Raw genomic sequence first — 24,119 nt, 5'->3', positions numbered from 1 at the left:
CGTGAATAGCGTAACTCAAATCGATGTAGCTTAGATCTACTACGCGATGTTGACAGGATCTTCTCAATCCAGTGGCGTCCAGGAGCCATTCGTCGATCCCCAGGTAAGTGTAGACAAGCCCTTAGACTCGGATCTCCTGAGTCCAAGTCCAGACCGTTATCCACAAGTCCATCCTCCCTCTCTAGTACAACCAATCATATAGCTAATAATCTGTATCTCTATATATGTGCATATAGACACAGGCTGCTTGTAGAATAGTGTCTTTTACATAGGGCTTGAAGTTTTCTCTATGTTGCTAATTGGCTCCCATAGTAAAACACATGAGATACATGATGAAGGGTGGGAATGGAAGGAAGAGACCATTTGAAGGAAGAAGGTGAAGCTATCAAACTCCTAAGAGACATTAACCCATCGACTCTTATTAATAAATATTCAACCCATCATTCCTACAAGTATATCACTTCCACATGAGGGAAATCTTTCTATTACTGGCTTCTCTTATCCCACCATGCTAAAGACATTTTGTGTGATAGTACTTGCTAATTTATATTGATCCTAATTTATAATTCAGTCTGTGTAAAAGCAATATATGTACAAACACAGGGCCAAATCCTATTCACTTACTCACAGACATAACTTCTGAAGCTCGTGGATCTATTATTAAGAGTGAGGTGGGAAGAATTTAGTTCATAGATTTGTACAATCCTATTATTAAATTTTAAACTTGGCTCTTCCTTTAGGAACTGTCCTTATTCCTGGGACAACACAGTTGACAGCAAAAGATATTCTTCATAGAGTACAAACATCAAAGGCAAAGTGTATTATCACTGATCATGTTTTGGCACCAGCTATAGATTGCATTGTGTCCGAATGCCAGTCTTTGAAATTCAAGCTAATTGTGTCAGAGGACCACTTGGAAGGATGGCTGAACTTTAAAGACCTATTTACGTGAGTAGCTGCTACTGTGAAAGTGCTGCAGTAACGTGAAAGAAAAGCCTGGCGGCTAGTTTGTTAATAATAAGTGTTAACACTGAATATGGTGAAACATATTCATCTCTTTAGAAGGGGGAGAAATGAACATTGGAAAAAAATACCAATGAGCATGTAATTCTATTGACTGGCTGGAACAAGAAACAGGCCAGTGCCCGTTTTGTTTGTATTTAGTGTGTACGAACTAGTATTTAACCATAAAATACATGTTCAGGCAGCATTTTCCCAGGGGTGGAACACCCCCCATGGAAGATGCAAGGGATTAGCTGGGGATTGTTGGCACAGAACATTGGTAATCCTAGTTTCCCCCATGCTGACCTGCTAATATAGTGGGGCTAAAATGGGGACGTGATTGGTTCTATTTTCTTAAGAGGGTGGGGCTCAGCTATTAAAAGCTTGGGAAATGCTGTGTTCAAATAACAACATTGATTCCATGGTCCCAGTTCACAATGGTGTGGACAAATTGATCAAAGGCTCACACTCAGTTCTTCATAATTAGGCTAACGCTTTCCCTGGTATATCTCACTGCCCCAGCTCAGCTGTGCTTACTGGTATTGTGGGTGGGTGGAGCCAAGTACTCTCCCACTTATTTCCTTGGCATACGGCAGGGGTTCACTGCTGAGCTCTGAGGGTAGGGGTGTGATCCCGTTTGAGGACACATAATCGCGTTAGCTTTCATCAAGCTAGCGTGCTAAAAATAGAACATAGCCACTGAGGCACCAGTGGTAAAATGGACTGGCTATCCCAAATAAGTGCCTATCAGAAACCTTAGGCACATACTCAGGGCAGCTAGCCTAAAATTCTATTTTTAGTGCATAGCGCTGGGAATCGCACCCCTAATTCCAAATGTAGACATCCCTTTCAGTTGATTATTATCACAAGATTTTCTTTTAATGTAAAATTTTTAAATGCAGATGGTGAGAGAAAGAAAAAAAGGGGAAAACTGAAATGTAAAGTTTGCAGTTTGGTTTTTTTTATGCCAGATCTCATGCCATCTGACCTGTTAATATGCAGTCAAGTTCTGTGCATTCTCCTTGATATGTAGTCCCACTTCTCTAAAGATAAATCTGGGGAAAAGCTACTTCCTTCAGTGCAGATAAGCACCATCTCTTGTAACTCTGCAGTTTTTGTTTTATTTGAACATCATCTGGGATCCATACGTTATATTTTTTTGCTTACTTTATTCACCATCTTGTATTTTTTAAAGGAACGCTAATGCTGATCACAACTGTGTGACCACGAGGAATCAAGATCCAATGACCATCTTTTTTACCAGTGGAACAACAGGGTCCCCAAAAATGACTGAACATTCCCACAGTAGTTATGGCATTGGACAGACTGTAAATGGAAGGTATGGATCATAACTGTTTTAAACCACGTGGGTATTTCTTCAAAAGGGTCACACGGCAGAAGTGAAGGAAGCATAGCACTTCACTAATATCTTTCTGTTTCAATAGCTTAGAAAATATCAAAGTTTCATTTAATTCATGACAAGATTATTGTTCCAGGAGACAAGAATTAATTTGAGTAATTCCACTAGCCAGTTATGCTAGATTGAATCAGAGCACTGGTATGTAGTTGCTTTTCTTATCTTAAAAAAAAAAATCCAACACTATCTATTAAGAAGGGAACCAACCTCTCCTAATGGATCTTCAAAGAAGATCAGGTGATTTATAAAGCATCTGTAAGGACCTTTATAAAAAGAGAAAGTTTGTGGTTTCATAAGGTTTATAAAGGCATGGGTTTATCAGCGCGTATGAGAAATGCACTGAATATCTCCCACAAAAACAAAATAACTTTATGAAAGCTCAGAACTTTGCAAAGCCTGTACTGATTCGTGGAATATTTTACCTTGGGAAAATAACATTGATACTGTAGTACATTCCACTATGACTGGCAAGTAATCATAGATAAGAGAACACCAAATAAATGTGAAATAAAATGAGAAACTCTTACCCCCTGAAAAACAAACTAAACAAAATCCCCTACAAATTCACAAATATGAATTCAAGATGCTCTGTTTTGAGACATCATAAGCCTTTGTACTGGTACAATATTTTAATGAAAAAAATGCAAAGCTGATCTATAATAATGACACAGTGGCCATGTTTGGTGGCTAACTCTTGCTTGGGGTTTCAGCTGTTCACAAATCTCAATTAAGACAAGACAGTCACTGTTTGTCCCAGTAATATTTTTGCTGATATTTTTATATTTATTCTGTTTAAAAGAATTGTTCACAGATTTTTCTTTACCAGGTACTGGCTGGATTTAACCTCCTCCGACGTACTCTGGAATACATCAGACACAGGCTGGGCAAAGTCAGCTTGGAGTAGCATTTTTGCACCATGGATTCAGGGGGCATGTGTGTTTATACACAGCATGCCACGTTTTGACCCAACCACTGTCCTAGATGTAAGTTACGAGAACAATGCATTTTCGTAATAGCATGGTTTTCCTCCCTTGCTGCTCTTGCCCAGATGTTCACCTCTCCCACTGTACAGCAGACAGCATGCTCCTTGGCTACAGCCCTTCACCGAAGAGGTCACCAATCACATTTTAGTAGTGATATATATTTATATAGGTCCTGATTCAACAAATTGCTTAAGCACCTGTTTACCTTCAATTAGGAGCTTGAATCACATTGGCATCAAATGTCAGCATGTGCGTAAGTGCTTTGCTGAGCAGACATTATAGTGAGAGCTTCTGATTTGAGGTTTTCACCAATAAACACAGATAAAACACCCCCGATTTAAAAAACAAAAAAATAAGAAGATATCGGTGTTTATCCAGTAAACACCAGAAAAACCCTGGAAATGCTTACTTGTGTCTAAGGGCTTGTCTATATGGAACAGTCATGTGGACTATGGGGATGTGATTTCTAAAGCACGCTTATGTATTGTGCAAACACCTGTTAGGGATTGTCTAGATAATACTTAGTCATGCCTTGAGTGCAGGGGACCGGACTAGATGACCTCTCGTGGTCCCTTCCAGTTCTATGATTCTATGATGAATTGGTCTGTATAGACCCTGCCGGTGCACACTAAAGGTTTCTTAGTGCATGTTAAAGTAGTGCCGTTTGAAACAGTACTATGTTAAAGTGCATTAGGGAACATTACAAACAGATTACTCATTGCGGTCTATACCGCTATACTGAGCAGAGCCCATGACATTCTTTTTAATTTTTATAATTTTTCATTTTATTTTTTTGGGAGGGAATTTTCTTTTCTTTTGTTTTATTGTGGGAGTCCTGGGAGGGGTGGGGGGCTGGATCCTCCCTCTGGGATGAGAGGTCCTGGGGGTCTCAGATATTTCCCTGAGGGGGTGGGAGGCCGTGAGCGGTGTTGCAGAGAGAACTCACCCTGCACTCACCCTGCAGTAGGAGCCTTTCTCCCACAGGCCTGGGCCCAGCTCCCTGCTCTGTGCATTGCAAACTCGTGCACAGAGGGTTACAGCGCCACTCAGGTTTGGCTCAGACACCCCTCCGTCATGACAGGGAGACTGCCAGCCAAATTTGAGAGAGGAGTGCTGCAATCCCACATGCCAGGTCAGAATACCACTCACTCAAATTTGGCCTGTCTCCCCACTGTCATATTGGAAGGGCAAATGGGTAGCACCTGAGTGGTGCTGTGACCCTGTGCTCCAGGTTGCAATGCCCAAAGCAGGGAGCTAGGCCCAGCCCCATGGACAGAAGTCATAGGAGTAAGTACAATATGCTGTTTTTTTAAATTTTGTTATTTTGCATTTGAAAAAATATGGGGCTCTAACTCTGAGTAATGTATATAATATACATTACTCATTACAATATATACAAAGAGAAAGCCGCCAAAACCCTGATTTTTGAATATCTACAGAAAACTCAAAAATTGCTAAAAATAAACCCTGAAAAATGAAATAAATAATCCTCCAAAACAAAAGCCCTAGTTACAGTGCAAGATTCTGCAAACATTTACTGTTCGTCATAAAGTGAAGCTTACACACACAAGCATTTGCAGGACTGGAACCATAGTTTGTAAAGCACTTTTGGATCCTCTGCAGTTTTACTATTACACAGTGAACAACAGTAGTGGATACATGAGCATCTTGTATGGCATTTCAATCATGAACTGTAAATATTTCAACACTGAAGAGTGGAGATGATACAAAACTGAGTTTTTTAACCTTATAAATTGGCATTGGTATTATATTTTATAATATCCTGCACATACAACTTTAGATGCTATGAGAAACAGCCAAGCATCATTCACTTCACGTGGGATATTCCACATCCCTACTACTATGGTCTCCTTATTGAAGCTATACTTCTAATGTAGCGTCCTTAACATTGCATATCCTTTTGTTACTCTGATGGCTGGAAAACACTAGCTAGTATCCATATTTGGGAAATGTTTTACAGATGATACTTCTGGTTCCAATTGTTTTCTGAGTAATAAGAGCTGTAACGGTAAGGAAATGCTTTGAGAATGCAAACCCTTCTGTGACAGGACGCTTGGAATGTGACGCTAACTATAAAATAATTTTCAATTTTTACAAAAAAGCTATTTAAAGATGAAAAAGTATTTATGACTTCAACACTAGCTGTGTTTTCAAGGTTTGTCAACATTATGTTCATGTGTTTCATAAATTGGTTGCAGCTATTACATTAGTAAATACATAAATATCTTACAGTTAGGTTTCCTTGGGAGTCAAATAACTGTGGGAAGCACTGTTATTTTTGGTTGCAACATTTAGACAGTTTTTATTTTACATTCTTTAGACTCTATCCAAATTTCCCATCACAACCTTCTGTTCTGCTCCAACTGCTTATCGAATGCTTGTGCAGCATAATCTGACCAGGTAAACAACGATCAAAATATTTTATCATATTAGATCATCATATTTTACCAAAACAGTAGCCAAATTCTGCTTTTAGTTTGGTTAAGTTACTCAAGTTTACAATGGTACAACAGAAAAGAAATTTTGCTGTGTATTTCTCGATGTCTTGTATTTTACGTATTAGAAATAAAGTCAGAGTACCATGGTATGAGCCATGGGGATAATATAACTCCTACAAATTTAGCAAGTTACAGTGAAATGGAATAAGACCTTGAAAAGCAGTTTAGGAGCACTGACAGTACTTTTGAGTTTTCGTATTGGAAATATACTTTTATAATCAGATCTTAAGCTTATAGTCTGAGTTTACAGGAAGACCACTTTGGTAGGGCAATCAAAACATTTTCCCCCATTACTGGTGTTCCTGGAATACAATAACTACAAGGGTATGTTTGTATCAAATCGGTTTGACTGAAATGTATAAGAATTGGTGATTATGATAATGCTACTATGGCATGAATAAGCCTTTGATAATATCATTAGGGCTGAATGGCAAGACTCTTCTGTATTTTAAAATCCTATTGAAAGCTTAGACTAGGAAAGACTATTTTACCTTTAACATCTTGTAAAATACAGAACATGCAGTTTTACATACATTCTTTCACAATGTGCCAAATTTACCTTCAGTTTGACTTCATGCAATTACATTAAAATGAACTGGGCTCAGTAAATATTTTATGTATAGTCTGTAGAAAGGAGACATGATAAAAGTATACAATAGTGAATGGACAAAAGGTAAATTAGCCAATTCTAAAAAAGAAAAGGAGTACTTGTGGCACCTTAGAGACTAACCAATTTATTTGAGCATAAGCTTTCATGAGCTACAGCTCACTTCATCGGATGCATCGGCAGCAAACTGAGATTCTGATCATGTAAGTGATTCCACCCAGATCCTGCACCTACGTGGAGCCCTGCTGACTTGAGAAGAACTGTGTATGGATACAGGGGTCTGCGTACACAGAGCTCCAGTGAAGTGAGTGTGGCTCTGCATAGATACAGGAGTCTGCTCATGTGGTGTCACTTGCAGGACTAGACCATTAAAACTAACAACAGGAACTACTTTTCATGCAGTGAACAATTAGCCTGTGGAACTCATTGCCACAAGATATCATTGAGGCCATGAGATGAAAAAAAGACTTTATATTGCTATGGATATGAGAGGCTCCACAGCTACAGTAGTGAGGATTTAAAACACACACACACAGAAAAAAAAAGAAGAGTTCTGGAAGGATATAAACCTTCACGCTTCACGGCATAAGCCAACTCAGCAACTCATGTCATTTAAGATCTGATTATTTTCACCCCACTCTCAATTCCTCTGCAGAATCAACTCCTTTTGACACATTTCTACTAAAAGAAGAGAGAGAGAATCTAATCTGCCTTTTATATGTATTTCCTTACTGTGGCAGTTTTAACCCCTTTTAAAATCTGATCAGCCTTTTACTCTTTCATACAAAGCTATAAATTCAAGAGCCTGCAGCACTGTGTGAGTGCAGGGGAGCCAATCAACCCAGAAGTGATGGAGCAGTGGAAAAAGCAAACCGGCCTGGATATCTATGAAGGTTATGGCCAGACAGAAACGGTATAGTCAGATGCTTTAAAAAACAGATGTAAATTCCATTCAGACTGCTAAGAAAATAAGTTTGAAAAAATAATATAGTCATGTCATCTTTCATAGGGAAAAATCAATTGTAATAATAAATGATGATGGAAAAATCTAATTTTAATAAGTCACCCAGAACACTAAGGCCTTTATCAGCCCATTTAAGTCAAAAAGAAAAGGAGTACTTGTGGCACTTAGAGACTAACAAATCTATTTGAGCATAAGCTTTCGAGAGCTACAGCTCACTTCATCGGATACATTCAGTGGAAAATACAGTGGGGAGATTTAGATACAGAGAACATGAAACAATGGGTGTTACCATACACACTGAACCTTAAGTGATCACTCTTGTTACAGTGTGTATGGTAACACCCATTGTTTCATGTTCTCTATGTATATAAATCTCCCCACTGTATTTTCCACTGAATGCATCCGATGAAGTGAGCTGTAGTTCACAAAAGCTTATGCTCAAATAACTTTGTTAGTCTCTAAGGTGCCACAAGTACTCCTTTTCTTTTTGAGAATACAGACTAACATGGCTGCTACTCTGAAACCCATTTAAGTCAGTAGAAGAACTCCCACTTCAGTGGGCTTCGGATGGGAAAAGATTTACATTTACAACTCACATTCCCTTCAATTGGAGCTATAAGCACAATTCTGAGGGCAGAATTTGGTTTCTAGAAGTTTACTAGGTGAATGTATGATTATAATGAAGCATTCACTGTTGTTTCTCAGAGAGGTTGCTATATATTGTAATTTTGTTTGCCAGACTAGTTGAGTATATTAAATATAAATTAAAAACTGAATATATGAGATTGTACAGTTTACTTTTAAAAACCTTTTGGTGTAGGTGCTGGTTTGTGGAACTTTCAAGGGAATGAAAATTAAACCAGGTTCAATGGGAATGCCGTCTCCAGCATATGACGTCAAGGTATTGTGCATCATATCTGTAAGCCTCGGGATCTTTTTCTCTAAGTAAGAAGGTTTGGTTTCTCCTCAGAGAGGCTCAAAGCAAGTTTAGGGTAGTCAAAGAGAGGATTCCCCCCCCCGCTGAATTGTTTTCAGTTTAGCTCTCCAGAAAGTCAGATTCCTCTTACATTATACAAATTTTCATTAGATAGTTTGTGAAATTTCTTGCTGGGTACCAGGTGGAGATAAGCCAATCAGTAGGGGAAACAAAAACAAACCCAGGCTGCATTGAATAGCTACACCATAGAGAAGGACGATATGACAATGAATGAGAAACTCTCTCTAGAAAAATGCATATGATGATACATTGAACTATATATATGTTATCTGAGTGATTGCACTACATTCCCTACACCAGTGGTTCTCAACTAGGGGTATGCACCCCTGGAGGTACGCAAAGGTCTTCTGGTGGATACATCAACTCATCTAGATATTTGCCTAGTTTTACAACAGGCTACATAAAAGCACTAGCAAGGTCAGTACAAACTAAAATTTCATATGACTTGTTTATACTGCTCTATATACCACACACTGAAATGTAAGTACAACATTTATATTCCGGTTGATTTATTTTATAGTTATATGGTAGCAATGAGAAAGTAAGGAATTTTTCAGTAAACAAAAGACAAATCAGATTCCTGAAAGGGGTACAGTAGTCTGGAAAGGTTGAAAGCCACTGCCTTACACCAGTCTGAGTGGAAGAGTTAGAGGATATTGGAAAGGAATATTCCTGACTTGCTAATGCAGGCAAATCGTTGGGCAACTTTCTGCACTTCAGTTTTCCCATCTGATCAATTGCTATATTCCTTTTTGCTCAGTTGGGTGTTACTAAGCTTAATTAATGTTTGCATAGTGCTTTGGAATCTTCAGATGAAAATTTATTCTTCTGTTTCATTTCAGAGGGGAAGCTTCTCTTGCTGGTTATAGTCACTTCTATTATTGACTTTTTAAATTCAGTATGTCAAAATAAACATGCAGATTTTATTAGTTTAATGAAAATTATGCCTTAAATTAAACACCAAGATAACACCACTGTGTATTTTGTTGGGGTTTAGATTATAGATGAACACGGCAATGTTCTGCCTCCTGGAGAAGAAGGAGATATCGCCATCAAAGCAAGACCTACAAGACCTTTTTGTCTTTTCACTCGATATATAGTAAGGAACTACACAAACTTAAATTGCACACGTGTTAAATTCCTTATATATACATATATATAAACCAAAAATTATAAAATTCAATTACTATTCAGCAACTGAAACTAGACATTAATATTTGTATTGTGGTAACACCTAGAGATTCCATCCCCATTATGCACAGGTGCCGTACTAACACATAACAGAATGTTGATCCCCGCCTCAAGGAGTTTACAATCTAAGTGTCTGCAAAGTCTCTTTAGTACAGACTATACCCCACAAGTTTATAAAGCTAAATACTACAACTACAGGGATAAGTAGCAGCAAAAGAGTATAGCCCAGTGGGCCAGCCTACCTGCATTATATTTATTGCTTTGTTATTCTGCTTTATTATATTTAGTAGTAATGCAAGGAACCTACAGGCTTTTATTTTGTAAGATTTGGCTTTAGTAGATAGTGTGAGGCTTGAGACCTGTAACCGTTGGCATAAATAAACTTAAGTAACTTATAAGTTATAGGGAACTGAAAGTAGTATGCCAGAGGGGGAATTTTGTTCAAAATACTGACATTAGCCACCCACAGAACATAGCTGACACCAGCATCCGAAAGGTTCCAGACAGAACCTCCGACCACAAAGGTGCCATGACAGCAAATAGATGTGCATGCTAACAGGGGAACATTATACATATACCAACCTATAAAAAACGGACACCTTAAGGGGAGAAAATACAAATAAAAACCTTTATTAACTATGCATTGGTCATGGCAGCGTCAGCATAACCTACTATAAAAGTAACATCCCAGGGGCAGCAAATAGGCTGAAAAAATGTAAACCTCGGGGGGCGGGAGGGGCAAAATAATGACCACCGGGGAAAATAAAAACAATAACGGTAATAAAAAAATAATGGTTAACATTCCAGGGTATAAGTGTGGCCGTCCAAATATACTTTCTGTATTATCTCTATTTGCCTTGTTAAGTTTAAGTGTGAATATAACTTTGCTAAATTATTAATAAACTATATATTTGTAAATATATATAAAAAGTTCCTTTGGTGTAAGTGTTGCACCTGTGTACATCGGGGTTCCCAAATTATATAATAATTACTGGTCCTGATCTTGGGACAAAAACCTGTTAATCCTCAAGTTACAATTATATATACCCAACTTTGGGTCAGGCTACAAGAGGGAAACTAAGATGAATTGGCAAGGGAGATTTGTTTTCAGACCAGATTTTCACTGAAGTGAAAAGCTATGGAAAGGCTGTTACAGATGGCAGGTGCTGCAAAGGTGAAGGCTGTCACACTAACAGGGCCTGCTCTCTGGAAAAAATGAATATGATACATTATATGGTTGAAAGGAAAGTAATACTAGATAAGAAGCAATGTACATGTACTTCCTCTTTACTACTGTTGTAGACTAAATTAAAGCTAACAAGTCTTTTCATTTATTAAAACCAGCTGTGACCAGGCCATCCCAACAGTGCAATGAGGGAGGGGCAGGAAATATCAATGTTTAATTATCCCCTCCAGCCAATCCAGGAGTCAGTTTAGTTAGCTGTAGAAGGAACTACATACATCCCCTTTATTAGTCAGGATTGGTCAACCCAAAACACATCTTTTTTTGACAACTGGGGGGTGAGGAGGCAGGGAGGAGCAGAGACAAAAAGGAAAACAAGAGCTAGGAAATCTTCCCCCAAATAAACTTAATACTACATAACATAGACATCTCAGCCCATAATCTTCAAAGGTTCCTAATATGGTGGGCCAAGATGCACATTTTGAGTAGTTCATTATGATTAAAAACACAAGTCTAAAACCCAGTTAAAGACATAACCCCAACAATTATATATTCTCCACATCTGTTGAGTTTTGCTGTGTTTATTTCATGCATTATGGGCTTTGTAGTCAATCCACAATTATGAATATGAACAATGTTTGAAAAAAATGTTTTCCAGTCACGTTGTTCATATCTGCTGGTATTTTAATACATATCACTATGATATGGACTACTCAGCAAGGCTGAATTTTTGCATGCTAAATTATGTTGTAATATAAATTAAATGCTGGAATGAAATGAGATCAGTTTCTTGCATACATTAGAGTATAATTTTTTATTTGCAGGAAGGTTAATGTCTGTCAAATACAATTTAATGTTTACTAGGATGATCCAGAGAGAACTGACTCAATGTTACAAGGGAACTTCTATGTCACTGGGGACAGGGGGATTGTAGATGAAGATGGATACTTCTGGTTTGTTGGAAGAGCTGATGATGTCATCAATTCTGCTGGGTAACAATTTACATGTGCATTCATTACGTTAGGACTCAAATAATGCAGATGATGCCAACACACAGTTGGCACTTCACTAACTAATAAATGTATAACAATAAAAGACTGTTCTTCATTTCAAAGATATCGTATTGGACCATTTGAAGTCGAAAGTGCACTGATAGAGCACCCAGCAGTAGTAGAATCAGCTGTTGTCAGCAGCCCAGATCCCATCAGAGGAGAGGTAAAGGACTTAAGATATCTTATGTGCTTGGATTTTTTATAGAAATATGTATTTTAAAAAAGCCTTAAACAGAATCCCAAGGCAGCTGGCTACTCCAAACAATTGTTGAAACATTCCATTCACAGCAAAGCCCTCAGCAAATTCTTAATGTTCATCTAAACATAGGGGTGGCTGAAGTGGGGCCACCGCTGCATTGCAAAGTGACTGCGATGTTCGCTACAATGAATATGGAAGTGCAGCCCACAGAGGCCCCACATTTCAACATGCCATATCTTCATTTGAGCAGCCATACTGCTTAAGTAGTTTTTCATACTGGGACTGGTAGCTCCTATAGGTTGAAATTGCAAATTAAAGAGAAGGATAGCTGCAATTTACCCCACTTCCTGCATATTACACATATAAGCAGCTGCTGGACTTAACTTGGTGAAGTTTTTTGAACCTGCACCGTAAATTAGTTACTTTGTAATTTGTCAGCAAGTGAATTTTGTTAAACATTAAGACCTTGTACTGTATTATGTGCATTTTGTTTCATCAACATTTAATCTTTTAAGGTAGTGAAAGCCTTTGTTGTTTTGGCATCTGACTATGTTTCACATGATCCAGAAAAACTGATTAAAGAGCTACAGGACCATGTTAAGAAGGTCACTGCCCCTTACAAGTATCCTAGAAAGGTAAGTGCTTAACCATAAGTATTTTAGATAAATTACATTTAGTCAACAATTGGCATAAGAGAACTTCCATGTATAAAAGCTTTATTATACCCCCCAACACACACACACACACCATACAAATCATAAGCAGGCTTGAGAGGTTTAGATTTCTATGGATAAATGTCAGTAAACATTGATTTCACCATACACATAAACCAAACAAAAAACATTTCCATTGAAAACAATCTAAATTTAAAGACAAGCAAAGAAAGAAAAATGCTGCTTGAGAATGAGTTTGATTTAAGGATATTTACTTTGTATATTTCGACATGTGATATTGACAGTTTGTTTTTAACAGTTATAAAGCTTTAACTTTTTGAATCTCAACATCTACTATCATTGAATAATTATTGTCCAATCCCCCCATAATTTCCCACAGCTGTGAAAAATGTAAAAATAAAAATAAAAAGCTTAAAACCAATACTTGTGCCCTGTGAAAACTGAAATTGATAAACATTGAAAAAATGCTTAAAACTAAGCATTGATCCATCAAAATTATAAAAAATACAAATCAAATTCTGCCATGATTAATCATAAGACTCTAACAGAGGACACGTGGGTAAACAGAATTATTCTAACAGCTCACATTTTCAGCGTGTATTTTTAGCAAACATATGATATGCCCTTTGTAGATGTTCATATACCAGAGTGACGAGGATAGTATAGAAACCAAGAAAAATGCACAGGAGACAAGGGGAAGGGAGAGCAGTAGGACACAGAACCCTGAAAAAATACACACTCACTTGGGAGCTGTAGTTCCAGTGTTGCCTCAAAATGACAGCATTCCTATCTTAAAGAGGTTCTCTTAAAATTATCCTTTTGTCTTCTCCAGACTCACAGGGTTTCATTTTTGCTCTACTGTAAGGGCCAATGGATATTTTAAATAGAAATCCTCACTCTTTGTCCTCTCCGCTACATTTAATAGTAGGTCAATAGCAAATATGTTTGTTGAATTTCATAGCTCTACCTGTCTCCACTTTATATTAAAGAATTTATAGCAATGTTAAGTTTGATTCTATGGTATAGAAATAGTGCAGAGAAACCCTGTGCTGCAGACTCTAGAGTGTCTATAATAGGCTCTGGGGGAATATTTGCCATTCATATTAATCCTCTAATCCATTCAGCCCACATGCATGTATTTTGATGTTTGCACTGAACGAATCTTACTTTTCCTGCAGGGTGCAGAAGGCTTATCCTTTAGCATTTCTGCTGCAATGGAAAGGGCAGAACACTAAAAGCCCACACAGATTTGCAAAGACTCCTGGGTGGTGGCATTGAGTGATTTGTCGTAATATGGACTCCCCAAACACAGATCACCCTCAGGATAAGGAGGGCAGAAAAGCTGCTGAGGTTACTGAGGCAGAAAACCTGAGGCAGAAAAGCAAGCTACAGAATGCCACACTGACACTCAGTGACTTGCAGTGGCTAGAAGAAGCTCCTGTCCTAAAGCGCTTCCCAACACAAAGTTTAGTTATTCTGGCTGGGTACAGGGAACAAGAGTTGCCCCTCAAAGAGCAAATTACTAAATGAGGAACATTTATAGTAAGAGTTTCAGAAAAATGGATAAACTAATTATTTCATTATTTCAAGATGCATTGAAATATAACTGGTTGATGTTTTATAACTATAAAGTCTACCAACTGTTAATCCAGTTTTGGAATTTCTTCAAAATAATAATTTTATGCAAACTATACATTTTCTTATGGTGGAGAACCATCCAGAAACATATTTCCAGCGTAAAGAATATGACTTTGAGAAACTGAGGAACAGAATCTTTAAGTTTGACACTAAAGTTTCAGTACATCATGAACATCAATTTATTTCTCATAGTGATGGGCCTACAACAGATTTTTAAAAGATAAAGTCAAAGATTTTTTATAATCCAAAAAGAATCGCTTATCCAAAAAGAATCTATTTTTCCTTTGCTAAACTTTCCGTTGCTGGTACTTTTATCCATTTAAACGCCTTACAATAGATCCCATGGAAAAATCTTCCTTTTCCATAACTGGATCAATTTAATGTCTTCCATGTCTGTACAAGACAGCAAATATTGTACACACATAGAGCAGATTATCTACTATATACTGTATTATATTAGTTGTAATTTCTTCTCTTTTCCAATAGGTGGAGTTTGTTCAACAGCTGCCAAAGACAGTCAGTGGGAAGATAAGAAGAAATGAATTGCACAAGCAGGAGTGGGGAAAAGCTTAGAATTATCTAGCGTTTATTTTTCATAATTTGTTCTTCCAAAAATATTATATATTGCTGATATATGGTGCAATTTTTTGTTCTCTTGACCTATTATATACGTTACAAATTGAGAGCATCATCGTGCATTGTATGCACAACTAAAACTTTACTGACTTTAGTGAAAATTTTGGCTATGCAAGCAATGCAGGGTTAGATCCTAGGTGAGCTTTCCTTTCCCATTTGTTCTAGGCATAAAATGTCTAAAAGCACTTTGTCATAGAACAAGGGGTCGGCAACCTTTCAGAAGTGGTGTGCCGAGTCTTCATTTATTCACTCTAATTTAAGGTTTCACGTGCCAGTATAAGAATCCATGAGATCCATGCTGAGCTGCGTCCCTTCTTGGCCCTGTCTGCACCCCTCACTGACCCAGACTAGGGACATAGGGCCACAGCTGGGGGCGGCTGCAGAGCCCCAGGCCAGCAGCAGAGCCCCCTAGACCAGTGGCCGGCACTGGCAGAGGGCTGAGCGGTGCCGGCGGATGGAACCCCAGGCCGGCAGCGGAGCCCCCCGGACCAATGGCTGGGACATGGGCAGTGTGAGTGCCACTGAAAATCAGCACGTGTGCCATAGGTTGCCTACCCCATCATAGAATAACAAAACAAGTTTTTTTAACTAACTCTAATTGTCTAGTTATAAAAACACACAGGAAAGAACAGTTTACATAGTAGTAAGCCCCAAACCCATCTGTTTCCAAAAGTCAAACCTTAGCACTACTATGAACTAGCTATTAACTAGAAAAGCACGCTGAGGAATAAACATGCAAAAACAAAAACACCACTTTTTATTTCTATGGCATCGTCCAACTCAAAGTGTTTATTAAACACTGAAACTTGCTATTCAAGATAGTCCACATTTCAAGACCAGGTCACTAAACATGTTGTTAAGTTCTGACAGGATGAACCAGGATCCATGACTGCATGCCTGGCCCAAATAAACCCTACTCCTGTTTAAAAATTACTACTGTAGTAGTGGTTGGATATAAGAATTTAATAGCAAAGTTCATGTGTTCTTGTGCATTTCAATATCCAAGATGCTCTTCCAGCTTAGTTATTCAACAGCGTTCACGTCCAAGCTCCTGGAGCAAACAAATTGGAGTGTACTTGCTTGCTTTCAGTTCCTCCTGTGTTGTGGGCAATCAAGTGTGGTGCAAGGCTTTCCTCAGTTTAAGTGTTAATATATTTATAAATGAAAAATGTTGTAAAGAAAATTAACCTGCATAAGCAGTTTTCTGTATCTGTTAGTTTTAAATAATACACATTCAATGAGCATCTCTACTCACTGCTTGCATACTCCTGGTTCACAGCTCTAGGATGATTTTTGGTTAATCCTTTCTACTACAACCATTTCTCTTTCTATCATAGATTTTTAATGTACCCCTAACCCTGGTAAATTGGTAATCTAGGGCTTACGTATACATTTTCAAGTCAATGACTTATGCTTTTGCTTCTCAGCATTCATATTTATGTTCACAGCAAGCAGTGGTTGGAATGGATATGTAAAAATATTTTCCCTAAAATTCCCTTTTAGGGTAGGAAAATTTTCCCAAAATTGAGTTTTCACTTATGATTATCCTGGAATATAAGTATTCATTTAGTGAAAGTGGGTGGATTTACAAGGTAGTCTCTGTTATTAAATGAAGTACAGGTATATAAATATCTGCCTTGACACAACATTTGACTGTCCCATATACTGTGGTAATGAGCATGGTGTGAGAATAGAGATAGACTGATAGAAAAATAAATGTTACATCAATTGAAGGGTTAACATTTTTGCTATGGTACTTTTAAGTTTATATACTCAAAATGTCACAGGAATTTACATTTATCTTTATTTCATTTCAGTAATAAAGACTGTATAAAATCATTTTAAAAGCATCATTACTGCTTCAAGTATCATTTCTTAGACAGAAAGTGTTAAAGACATACGCATACATTGTAAAGAGTTAGTTATATAGAGGTGTATTTTTAGAAAAAGGTAGTCACAAACAAAATTTGTATCACTAACACTGATATTTAAGGATTGGGCTGGTAAAAAAAAAATCTAAAATACCTGATAAGAGAATAAAAATATTAAAACTTGGGATACCAGCTGCTTATACTTCCATGTTAGTCACGCTCACCTCCTCAAATTTTCTCAAGTTATTAATGTCTGACTGTCTCCACTTATGCTTCACTAGTTCTATTTTGATCTGAAGTAAGCCCAGCAATGTCACTTATGCCCAATCCTCATAAAATTGAAATCTGTGGCATCATTTACTTATCTTTTTTCGTAGTATCAGTGACCACTTAGCATATGTTAAGAGTTGGACAAAAAATTAATTAACATTCAAGTTCTCATAGTAGGTCTGAGACCCGGATATTTCCTGTGAGAATTTCCTGAAAAATCTGAGTTTATTCTAGGAGATGTTAAACCAGCTGCAGTAGTGGAAAGAGTAGAAATAGTGTTTGTGGATTTTTCCTTTAGAAGTACATGCTCCCACTTGAAATATCCACAGCCTCTCTTCTTCCTTTCATGTTTTCCAGCAGGACAGCTATAGAATACTTTGCCATGATTTGGACCAGCACTGGACACATTTAGTCTTTTAGCCCTTCGACCACAGTTACATAAGGGTGGAGTCAGTTTGTCACTTTTCACAGCTTTTAAAGATTGGTTCAGGCTGACTGTGGAGTTTAAGAGAACAGTAGGAACTTTGTATGAACTTGAATTTCTCAAAGATAGGGGCTGATCAGAAGATGCAGCTTCATCTTCATGCACAGTGAATGAATGTTTTTTTGATGGAGGTAAAGTTTTTGGACTAGATGGTTTCCTTTTAGGAGTCTGAGGGAAAGGGGTGGAATGATTTCCAGTTAACACTGTACTTGATAAAGTAGCATTTACCTTCACAGATGGTAACTTAAAAGCAGAACAATTTAAAGCTTGCCTTTGGGCTATTCCTACATCATAGATAGTAGTATTAGGACTTTTGTACACAATAGACTTAGAAGCCTCCAATTGCCCCAAACGTTCAAAGTCTGAATTCATCATAGCTGGTTCTTTCAGAACCATCACTTCTCCAAGGACTGATGAAATCTCTGTATTTGGGTCATCTTTAAGCTTCACAGAGTCTGTATTTTCTTCATGCTGTGATTCTGGTATTAAAGCTACATCTTCCCAATCAGCCAACATAGATAAACAGTCAGAACTAGTACTTACATCTACATTAGAGATATTAACAGAGGAAATAGTAGTGGAGACAAGCACTAGCCCTGAACCAAGTACTGAAGAGCTGTACTTGGAAGTAGAAATAAGATGTCCGTTATTTAATCCATTCTGGATGCCCGTCAGTAAATTACAATGAGAAGCCTGTAGCTGTCCAAAGGGAACAGGAAGTCTGCCAATATGTGGAGGTAAGCAGCTTTGGGTTTGACCACATTCATCAATCTTTGTACTGCTTCTAGACCCAACATGGACATTTGCAGAGGAACTTGTAGAACTGGACTCTTGCTGGTCTTTTCCCTTTACATTGGACTTTATAACCATTTTATCAATTTTACTGTGTTCAGTCTCAGCTAGACAGCTGCTATTGCAAATTCTATCTTTATCTGAAGTTTCAGCACCATCATTACTTCCCAATGGATTCTCTTCAATGGGGTTCACATTCAAAGATCTGGACACTGAATTCTTCTTTGGATGTACCTAGGGATTCCATAAGCAAATCCAAGATTTTGAAAATTGGGTGTCAACAGGTTTTAGAAATCAATGTATGAGACAAATGAGAGAGTCTGCTAAAGATGCTTTAACTCAAATTCAAGTCTAAAAGTGTTTGTTTTGTTTTTTCAGTGAATTCACTTTTTGTCTGCATTCTGGGACTTGAGGCAAGAAGAAAGGAAGATATGAAGAAGTCACTAACCTTATCCAAAGATTTAGTAATTTTCATCAGACATCCATCACAGATCATTCTCCAAGCAAGACGGGCAGTATTCCGAGAATCATCCAACCCTTCAGAAGACATTATCATAAACTCTTTGTAATTTTAATATACTACTGTCAATAGTAATTATAAGTGGCCTAATGACTTACTTAGGGGAGAGTTAAGAGAATTTAGTGCTTTTTAAAAGGGATACATACAACACTGAAAAATATTAATTCACAGTACAGGTACAGGATGGGCTGTGGCAGTTCAAGCTCCTCTACATCACACTATGAAAGTTACAATCTGTGTGGGTGGAAACTTCCATGATTCTTCAAAACTCTGGGGCTCTCTCTACTGAGCCATTTATCATGATCATCAAACAATGCTAATAGTTTTTGTGATGTGAATTAACAGCTACCACATGGCACCAACTTTTGGTCCTTTTTTGCACTAGTAACTTAGAGCCCAATCTTGCAAGTCCTCTACACAAAGCACTGTGATGGACTTCAGTGAGAGTTCTGTGCCTGGAGACTTTGCAGAATCAGATCTTAGAAATGAAAAACCCAGTGTCGTGAATCATCCAGTTCCTCTTATTCAAATTTTTTTGTAATGCCGAACATTATATAACATGGAAATAATTAGCATTATAATTGCTGTATTTTGATTAGCTTCATGAAGCAATTTTCTAACAAGAACTGTCATGTTGTACTCACCAGAATGTTCCCGTCCAGCAAATTCTATCCCCAGATCCTGTAAAGCACCATTTAGCCCTTTTGGCTTTCTAGTGTAAAAGAGCTAAGAAAAAAAAAAATTCTAAAATGTTATACTTTATAAACCAATTCCCTGTTGCTGCCTTACCCTGGCAAATTCTTCAGTTACATATGTACAGTTTGCATCTAAGACAGAAGTAACTGAATAGCCTATTGGGAATACAACTATAAATTGCATCAGTCTGTTCATTTAAATTGTAGTATGTGGTGTAAATTCCTTTTAAATGGAACACAGAGAAAGTATTCCAAAAAACACCTAATATTTCTTGTTTGCTGAGAAACACAGAATATGTATTTTGCTATGGTAAATGAAAAGTGACTCTATTCAAATAATTTTAGACCAGTCAAGAGTATCCTATCGTCATTCATTTTTACAATACCAGTCATGCTGTTTAGAATGCACTAACTGGGAAAACCCCAATTCTTGTGCCAGATTCAGAAGTGCTATCTAAGCAGAGGAAGCTTACTGCGTTTTAGCCAAGGAGGGAAAGCAGTAATGGAAGCATGACAGACCAGGAAGGGAAGAAAGCAGGAAGAGCAAGAGACAGCAGGAAAGTCAAAACAGCTGGAAAATTTCTCATAGGCCTACTGACAGTATAACAAGCGATACAGATTATTACCAGGTTTTGTCTGTAAAATCAAGCCTTCTAGAATTAAAATGTGTATAGTTCTGAAGGATACATCCTTTGAGATGTAGGTGAAACATTTTTACCCATATTATCTATTGATTTTCTCACCTTGTATGTTGCTCTGAGATCAATCCAGGAGTTTAAAATATCAGGTTTTCGCAGCTGCTTCCTTTTGCACTCATACTGCAAACAAACTCCCAGATCCCAGTCTGCACAAGAGAACAACAAACTTTTCACTCTTTATTTTCATGATTACTGAGTATGTGTATTGATCAAATCTGAATAAACTAGAATTGATAAAAACACTTAATAGATCAGCAAGATAAACTAACCACAATTGTTTATAAAATAACCACTGTAGGCAGAATGCTTTGTTTTCCTTATATGGGGAACTGATTGGCCAAGTAATTGAAGGCACTAAATCAGGGGTAAGCAAATTTTTTGGCCCGAGGGCCACATCTGGGAATAGAAATTGTATGGCGGGCCATGAATGCTCAGAAAATTGGGGTTGGGGTGCGGGAGGGGGTGAGAGCTCTGAGGTAGGTCCAGAAATGAGGAGTTTAGGGTGTGGGGTCTGAGGAGTTCAGGGTATCCCGGTCTGGGGAGCAGGGTGTATGTGTTAGGGCTTCAGCTGGGGGGTGCGGGCTCTGGGTTGGGGCTGGGGATGAGGAATTTGGGGTGTAGGAGGGTGCTCCGGGCTGGGACCGAGGGGTTCGGAGGGTGGGAGCAGGGGGTTGGGGTAGGGGGTTGGGGTGCAGGCTCCCCTACACATAGGAGCCGGAGGGGGGCCATGCCACTGCCTCCGGGAGCTGTGTGGAGCAGCCCCCGACCCTGCTCCCGGGCTGTAGTTTGCCCACCCCTGCACTAAATATATCTGTCAAGAACTGGATTCAAAGTTGGCTTAAATCATATATAAATAGGACAGAACACTGGCCTGTTAGTAGTGTCCTGCAGTCCCATGAAAGAAATACAAACTAAATGGTTAATCTTGTTTTTAGTCCAAAGTATTAGGATTACTGCAATTTGGCATCAGAGAAAACAAATGATGTATGTCACTTGACAATGACCTGATTAAAGAATCATTTTGGATAGGTTCTGAAGGACCTCCCGGCTAATTGTCTTAACCTAGAAGTATGGTGACATGCCATGGTGAATATAAAGCAAAGGAAATGTAGAATGAACCTCAGAGCCTGGCAACAAAGACACAGGGAGCATCTCAAGGTAAATAATCACAAATAAAATGGATTTTTTGGTCTAGTCCCACCAATATATACTATCATCATAAACACACAACAACGGGGTACAGATCAGAAATATATGCTCCCAGAGACTCTGCATAGAGACAGCAGGGATGATGTAGGACTGAGGCCTGAAGTTAAGACTGTGACACACTGCGGAGCTGTGATACAAAGTTTGCATTTACAGCTGCCTATACTATGCCAGAGTCTGTTTCACTTTTATGAACACTAAATTCGAGCAAAAAAACCCCCAAAAAACTAAAAAAAATAAAAACTTTTCTTTACCTGACCAAGTAACAAAGGTACTTGATTTTGCTTCAGAAACAGAATGGCTTGAAACATCTGAATTGAAAATAATTTTCTTCTCCTTTTGTATCTTTTGAATCCACTTAGAAAATTGTGATAAGCAAATGTTTAGAGAAACCCCTTCATCAACTTGATTCTTGATAGAATAGAACAAAAGGCACATATAAACATCGGTTAGTGTGCTCATCTCATGTTTAAACAATATATGCACTTTTAGACTGTCAGAAAAAATATCTTTTAACAGCTGTAAACAGAACTGTTTCCAAAATTAAGATCCTAAAAATTCTTAACTAAATTATAAGTCTCCTGTAATGTACAGTACGTACAAAGACTTTACCTGCTTTATGCCAGTTAGTTCAGTACAAAATTCAGAAAGAATTGGATGTTCCTGAGGCTGGACGTACATGTGGAATTCAGATTCAATCTCTCCAGTTGAAGTGTTTAACAAAACTGCTGGAAATTCAACTAGATTAAAAAAAAGTTATTTGTATAAATGATTCAAGTTGGTTTATATTAGGATTTAAATTACATGACTGTTAAGCAAACATAAATACCATACATAAGGCAAAATGTGCGCCCAGACAGAGATTTTATATTAAGGGAAAATTTCTCCATTTCCTATGTGTCATAAAATATACAATTCTGAATAATACTTAATTCAATATATCAGAGCATGAATGTTATTTCAGAGCAAACAAAGTGCATTCTAGCAGAGTGTTAAATTAAACTATATCAAAGAACACTTACATATAGAAACACAAGATTAAATTATTTAACTTGCAAACTAATATCAGTGTAGTTGATGGCCCGATCTAATTTTAATGAAACTGGCTATATATATAGTATTACATGACATAGCATGACATTTAATAATCTATATTTCAAGTTGCTAAAGACTGATAGTTTGGATATACAGTTTCTGACAGTTTAATAAGTGAATAATGACACTTCTTTCCTGTTTTCCTTTTAAAAGAAAAATTCTGCACTTAAATTATTCCTATTTTACTTTGAATTAAATAAGCCAAACTTTTTTTTAGTTGCAACTGCTATCAGACATTACTACATTTCCACTTACTTATTTCCTGGCTGTAATGATATTTACCATCTTTCCAACAAGTAGACTCAAAGTCAATAATAATTAAATAGTCAAACAGCTGCCCTGCAACACATAAAAGCACCTTGTAAATCTGTATCACTGTTTATAAAATTAAAATATTTACATTAAGAAGGAAACATACCACTTACTTGACTTGATTCTAGTGTGATTCTTGCCATTTGAGGAAGTTATGGAACTTTTTCTAATTAATCCAAGTTGCCTTAAGAAAGAGAATCATGAATAAATTAGCTATTACAATTGAACCCAATAATGTACAAGATGAACTGTTTCAACTGATGAACTATCCATCAGTTGGTGGGGATGGAATCTCTAATCACACTGGAGTACAGAGTTTTTCTTTTAAGGGCTGATCTCCTTGGGGTTTCTCTCCGTCAAGGTACACTAAAACGTATGTGTTTGAGAAACAAAAACGTGCACCCATTTACTTAAGCTTCTGGGTATATTTGCAAACACAAAAACTGACTATAATGGCAGCATCAATTCATCTCTAGGTTGGCTGCATCTCAAGAATCTTTAGGGGCAGTCTCGAGAATGCACTTCCATTGTAATCTTGATTGTATATTGTTTCTACATTTATTTCTTCACACTCAGCCCGTCATAGTGATGAATGTACCGTATCCATTTACAGTCTAATCGGCCTAGGGAACAATTTGACCCATTCAACCCATGGCACGAGTCATAATAAGTTTCTCAAACAGAAGTGTTTAAAAATCAGGCTCAATTAAGTGGACCCCTCTCCTTCCCCTCACCTGTCCCCACCCTTCCACACACAGCCCCCTAATTTCCCTTCACACACAGGTGCTTGGGGTGCTTGAAGTGGTTTCTATCACATACAGGGCTTGGCTCTCAGCTCCCCCAGCATACACATTGTTCCAGCCGCCCTGCCCCCATCTCCGCCCCCTCCAACACACGCTCCATTCCTCCCCCAGCCCCCCGCCTTCCTCGCCCCCCCTTTCTCTGTACACCTCCCCCCTCCCGCAATGCAGCCTGGGGCATGGTCCGCACCGGGCCAGCTGCTTGGTCGCCATCGCCGCCCTCAGCACCCGACGGGAAGGAGCCGCCCGCCCCGGCCGCTCAGGGGAGCGGAGCCGCACGAGCGCTTCCGGCCATTTCAAACCTCCCTCCGCCT

The 24,119-nt window shown here is 38.1% G+C and overlaps 2 protein-coding genes across 4 annotated transcripts in view; one reads left to right on the top strand and one right to left on the bottom strand.

Annotated features, from left to right (window-relative positions):
• The window catches only part of LOC144270949 (acyl-coenzyme A synthetase ACSM3, mitochondrial-like), a 22,589-nt gene extending 5,677 nt beyond the window's left edge, over positions 1-16,912 (top strand). For 2 of the 3 annotated variants that reach the window (XM_077827932.1, XM_077827933.1), the window contains exons 4-14: positions 741-948; positions 2,198-2,341; positions 3,246-3,402; positions 5,744-5,823; positions 7,318-7,441; positions 8,313-8,393; positions 9,487-9,588; positions 11,728-11,855; positions 11,979-12,078; positions 12,630-12,749; positions 14,913-16,912. In XM_077827932.1, coding sequence (XP_077684058.1) covers positions 741-948; positions 2,198-2,341; positions 3,246-3,402; positions 5,744-5,823; positions 7,318-7,441; positions 8,313-8,393; positions 9,487-9,588; positions 11,728-11,855; positions 11,979-12,078; positions 12,630-12,749; positions 14,913-14,999 — 1,331 coding nt within the window. In that variant the 3' untranslated portion in view covers positions 15,000-16,912. The remainder of the gene's footprint in view (positions 1-740; positions 949-2,197; positions 2,342-3,245; positions 3,403-5,743; positions 5,824-7,317; positions 7,442-8,312; positions 8,394-9,486; positions 9,589-11,727; positions 11,856-11,978; positions 12,079-12,629; positions 12,750-14,912) is intronic. The other variant, XR_013347284.1, reaches the window with a different exon arrangement.
• On the bottom strand, positions 16,905-24,119 carry ERI2 (ERI1 exoribonuclease family member 2). Its single transcript, XM_077827931.1, has 9 exons — positions 23,996-24,119; positions 23,119-23,189; positions 22,949-23,032; positions 22,211-22,338; positions 21,853-22,009; positions 20,438-20,538; positions 19,644-19,725; positions 18,928-19,016; positions 16,905-18,713 (listed from the first exon to the last, which is right to left on the bottom strand). The coding sequence occupies exons 1-9, from the start codon at positions 24,016-24,018 to the stop codon at positions 17,364-17,366; spliced, it is 2,085 nt and encodes a 694-aa protein (XP_077684057.1). The 5' UTR covers positions 24,019-24,119; the 3' UTR covers positions 16,905-17,363.

Source organism: Eretmochelys imbricata, chromosome 10 (genome assembly GCF_965152235.1).
Source record: "Eretmochelys imbricata isolate rEreImb1 chromosome 10, rEreImb1.hap1, whole genome shotgun sequence".
Taxonomy (NCBI): domain Eukaryota; kingdom Metazoa; phylum Chordata; order Testudines; family Cheloniidae; genus Eretmochelys; species Eretmochelys imbricata.
This window is presented reverse-complemented; position numbering and strand designations above follow the sequence as displayed.

Excerpts from the sequence above, each read along its gene's own strand:
- ERI2 (XM_077827931.1), bottom strand. The coding sequence starts at position 24,018 with ATGGCGACCAAGCAGCTGGCCCG. Across the intron at positions 23,190-23,995 it reads GCGACCAAGCAGCTGGCCCG|GCAACTTGGATTAATTAGAA; the intron begins GTGCGGACCATG and ends CTCTTTCTTAAG. Across the intron at positions 18,714-18,927 it reads TTACTAAATCTTTGGATAAG|GTACATCCAAAGAAGAATTC; the intron begins GTTAGTGACTTC and ends TGGAATCCCTAG.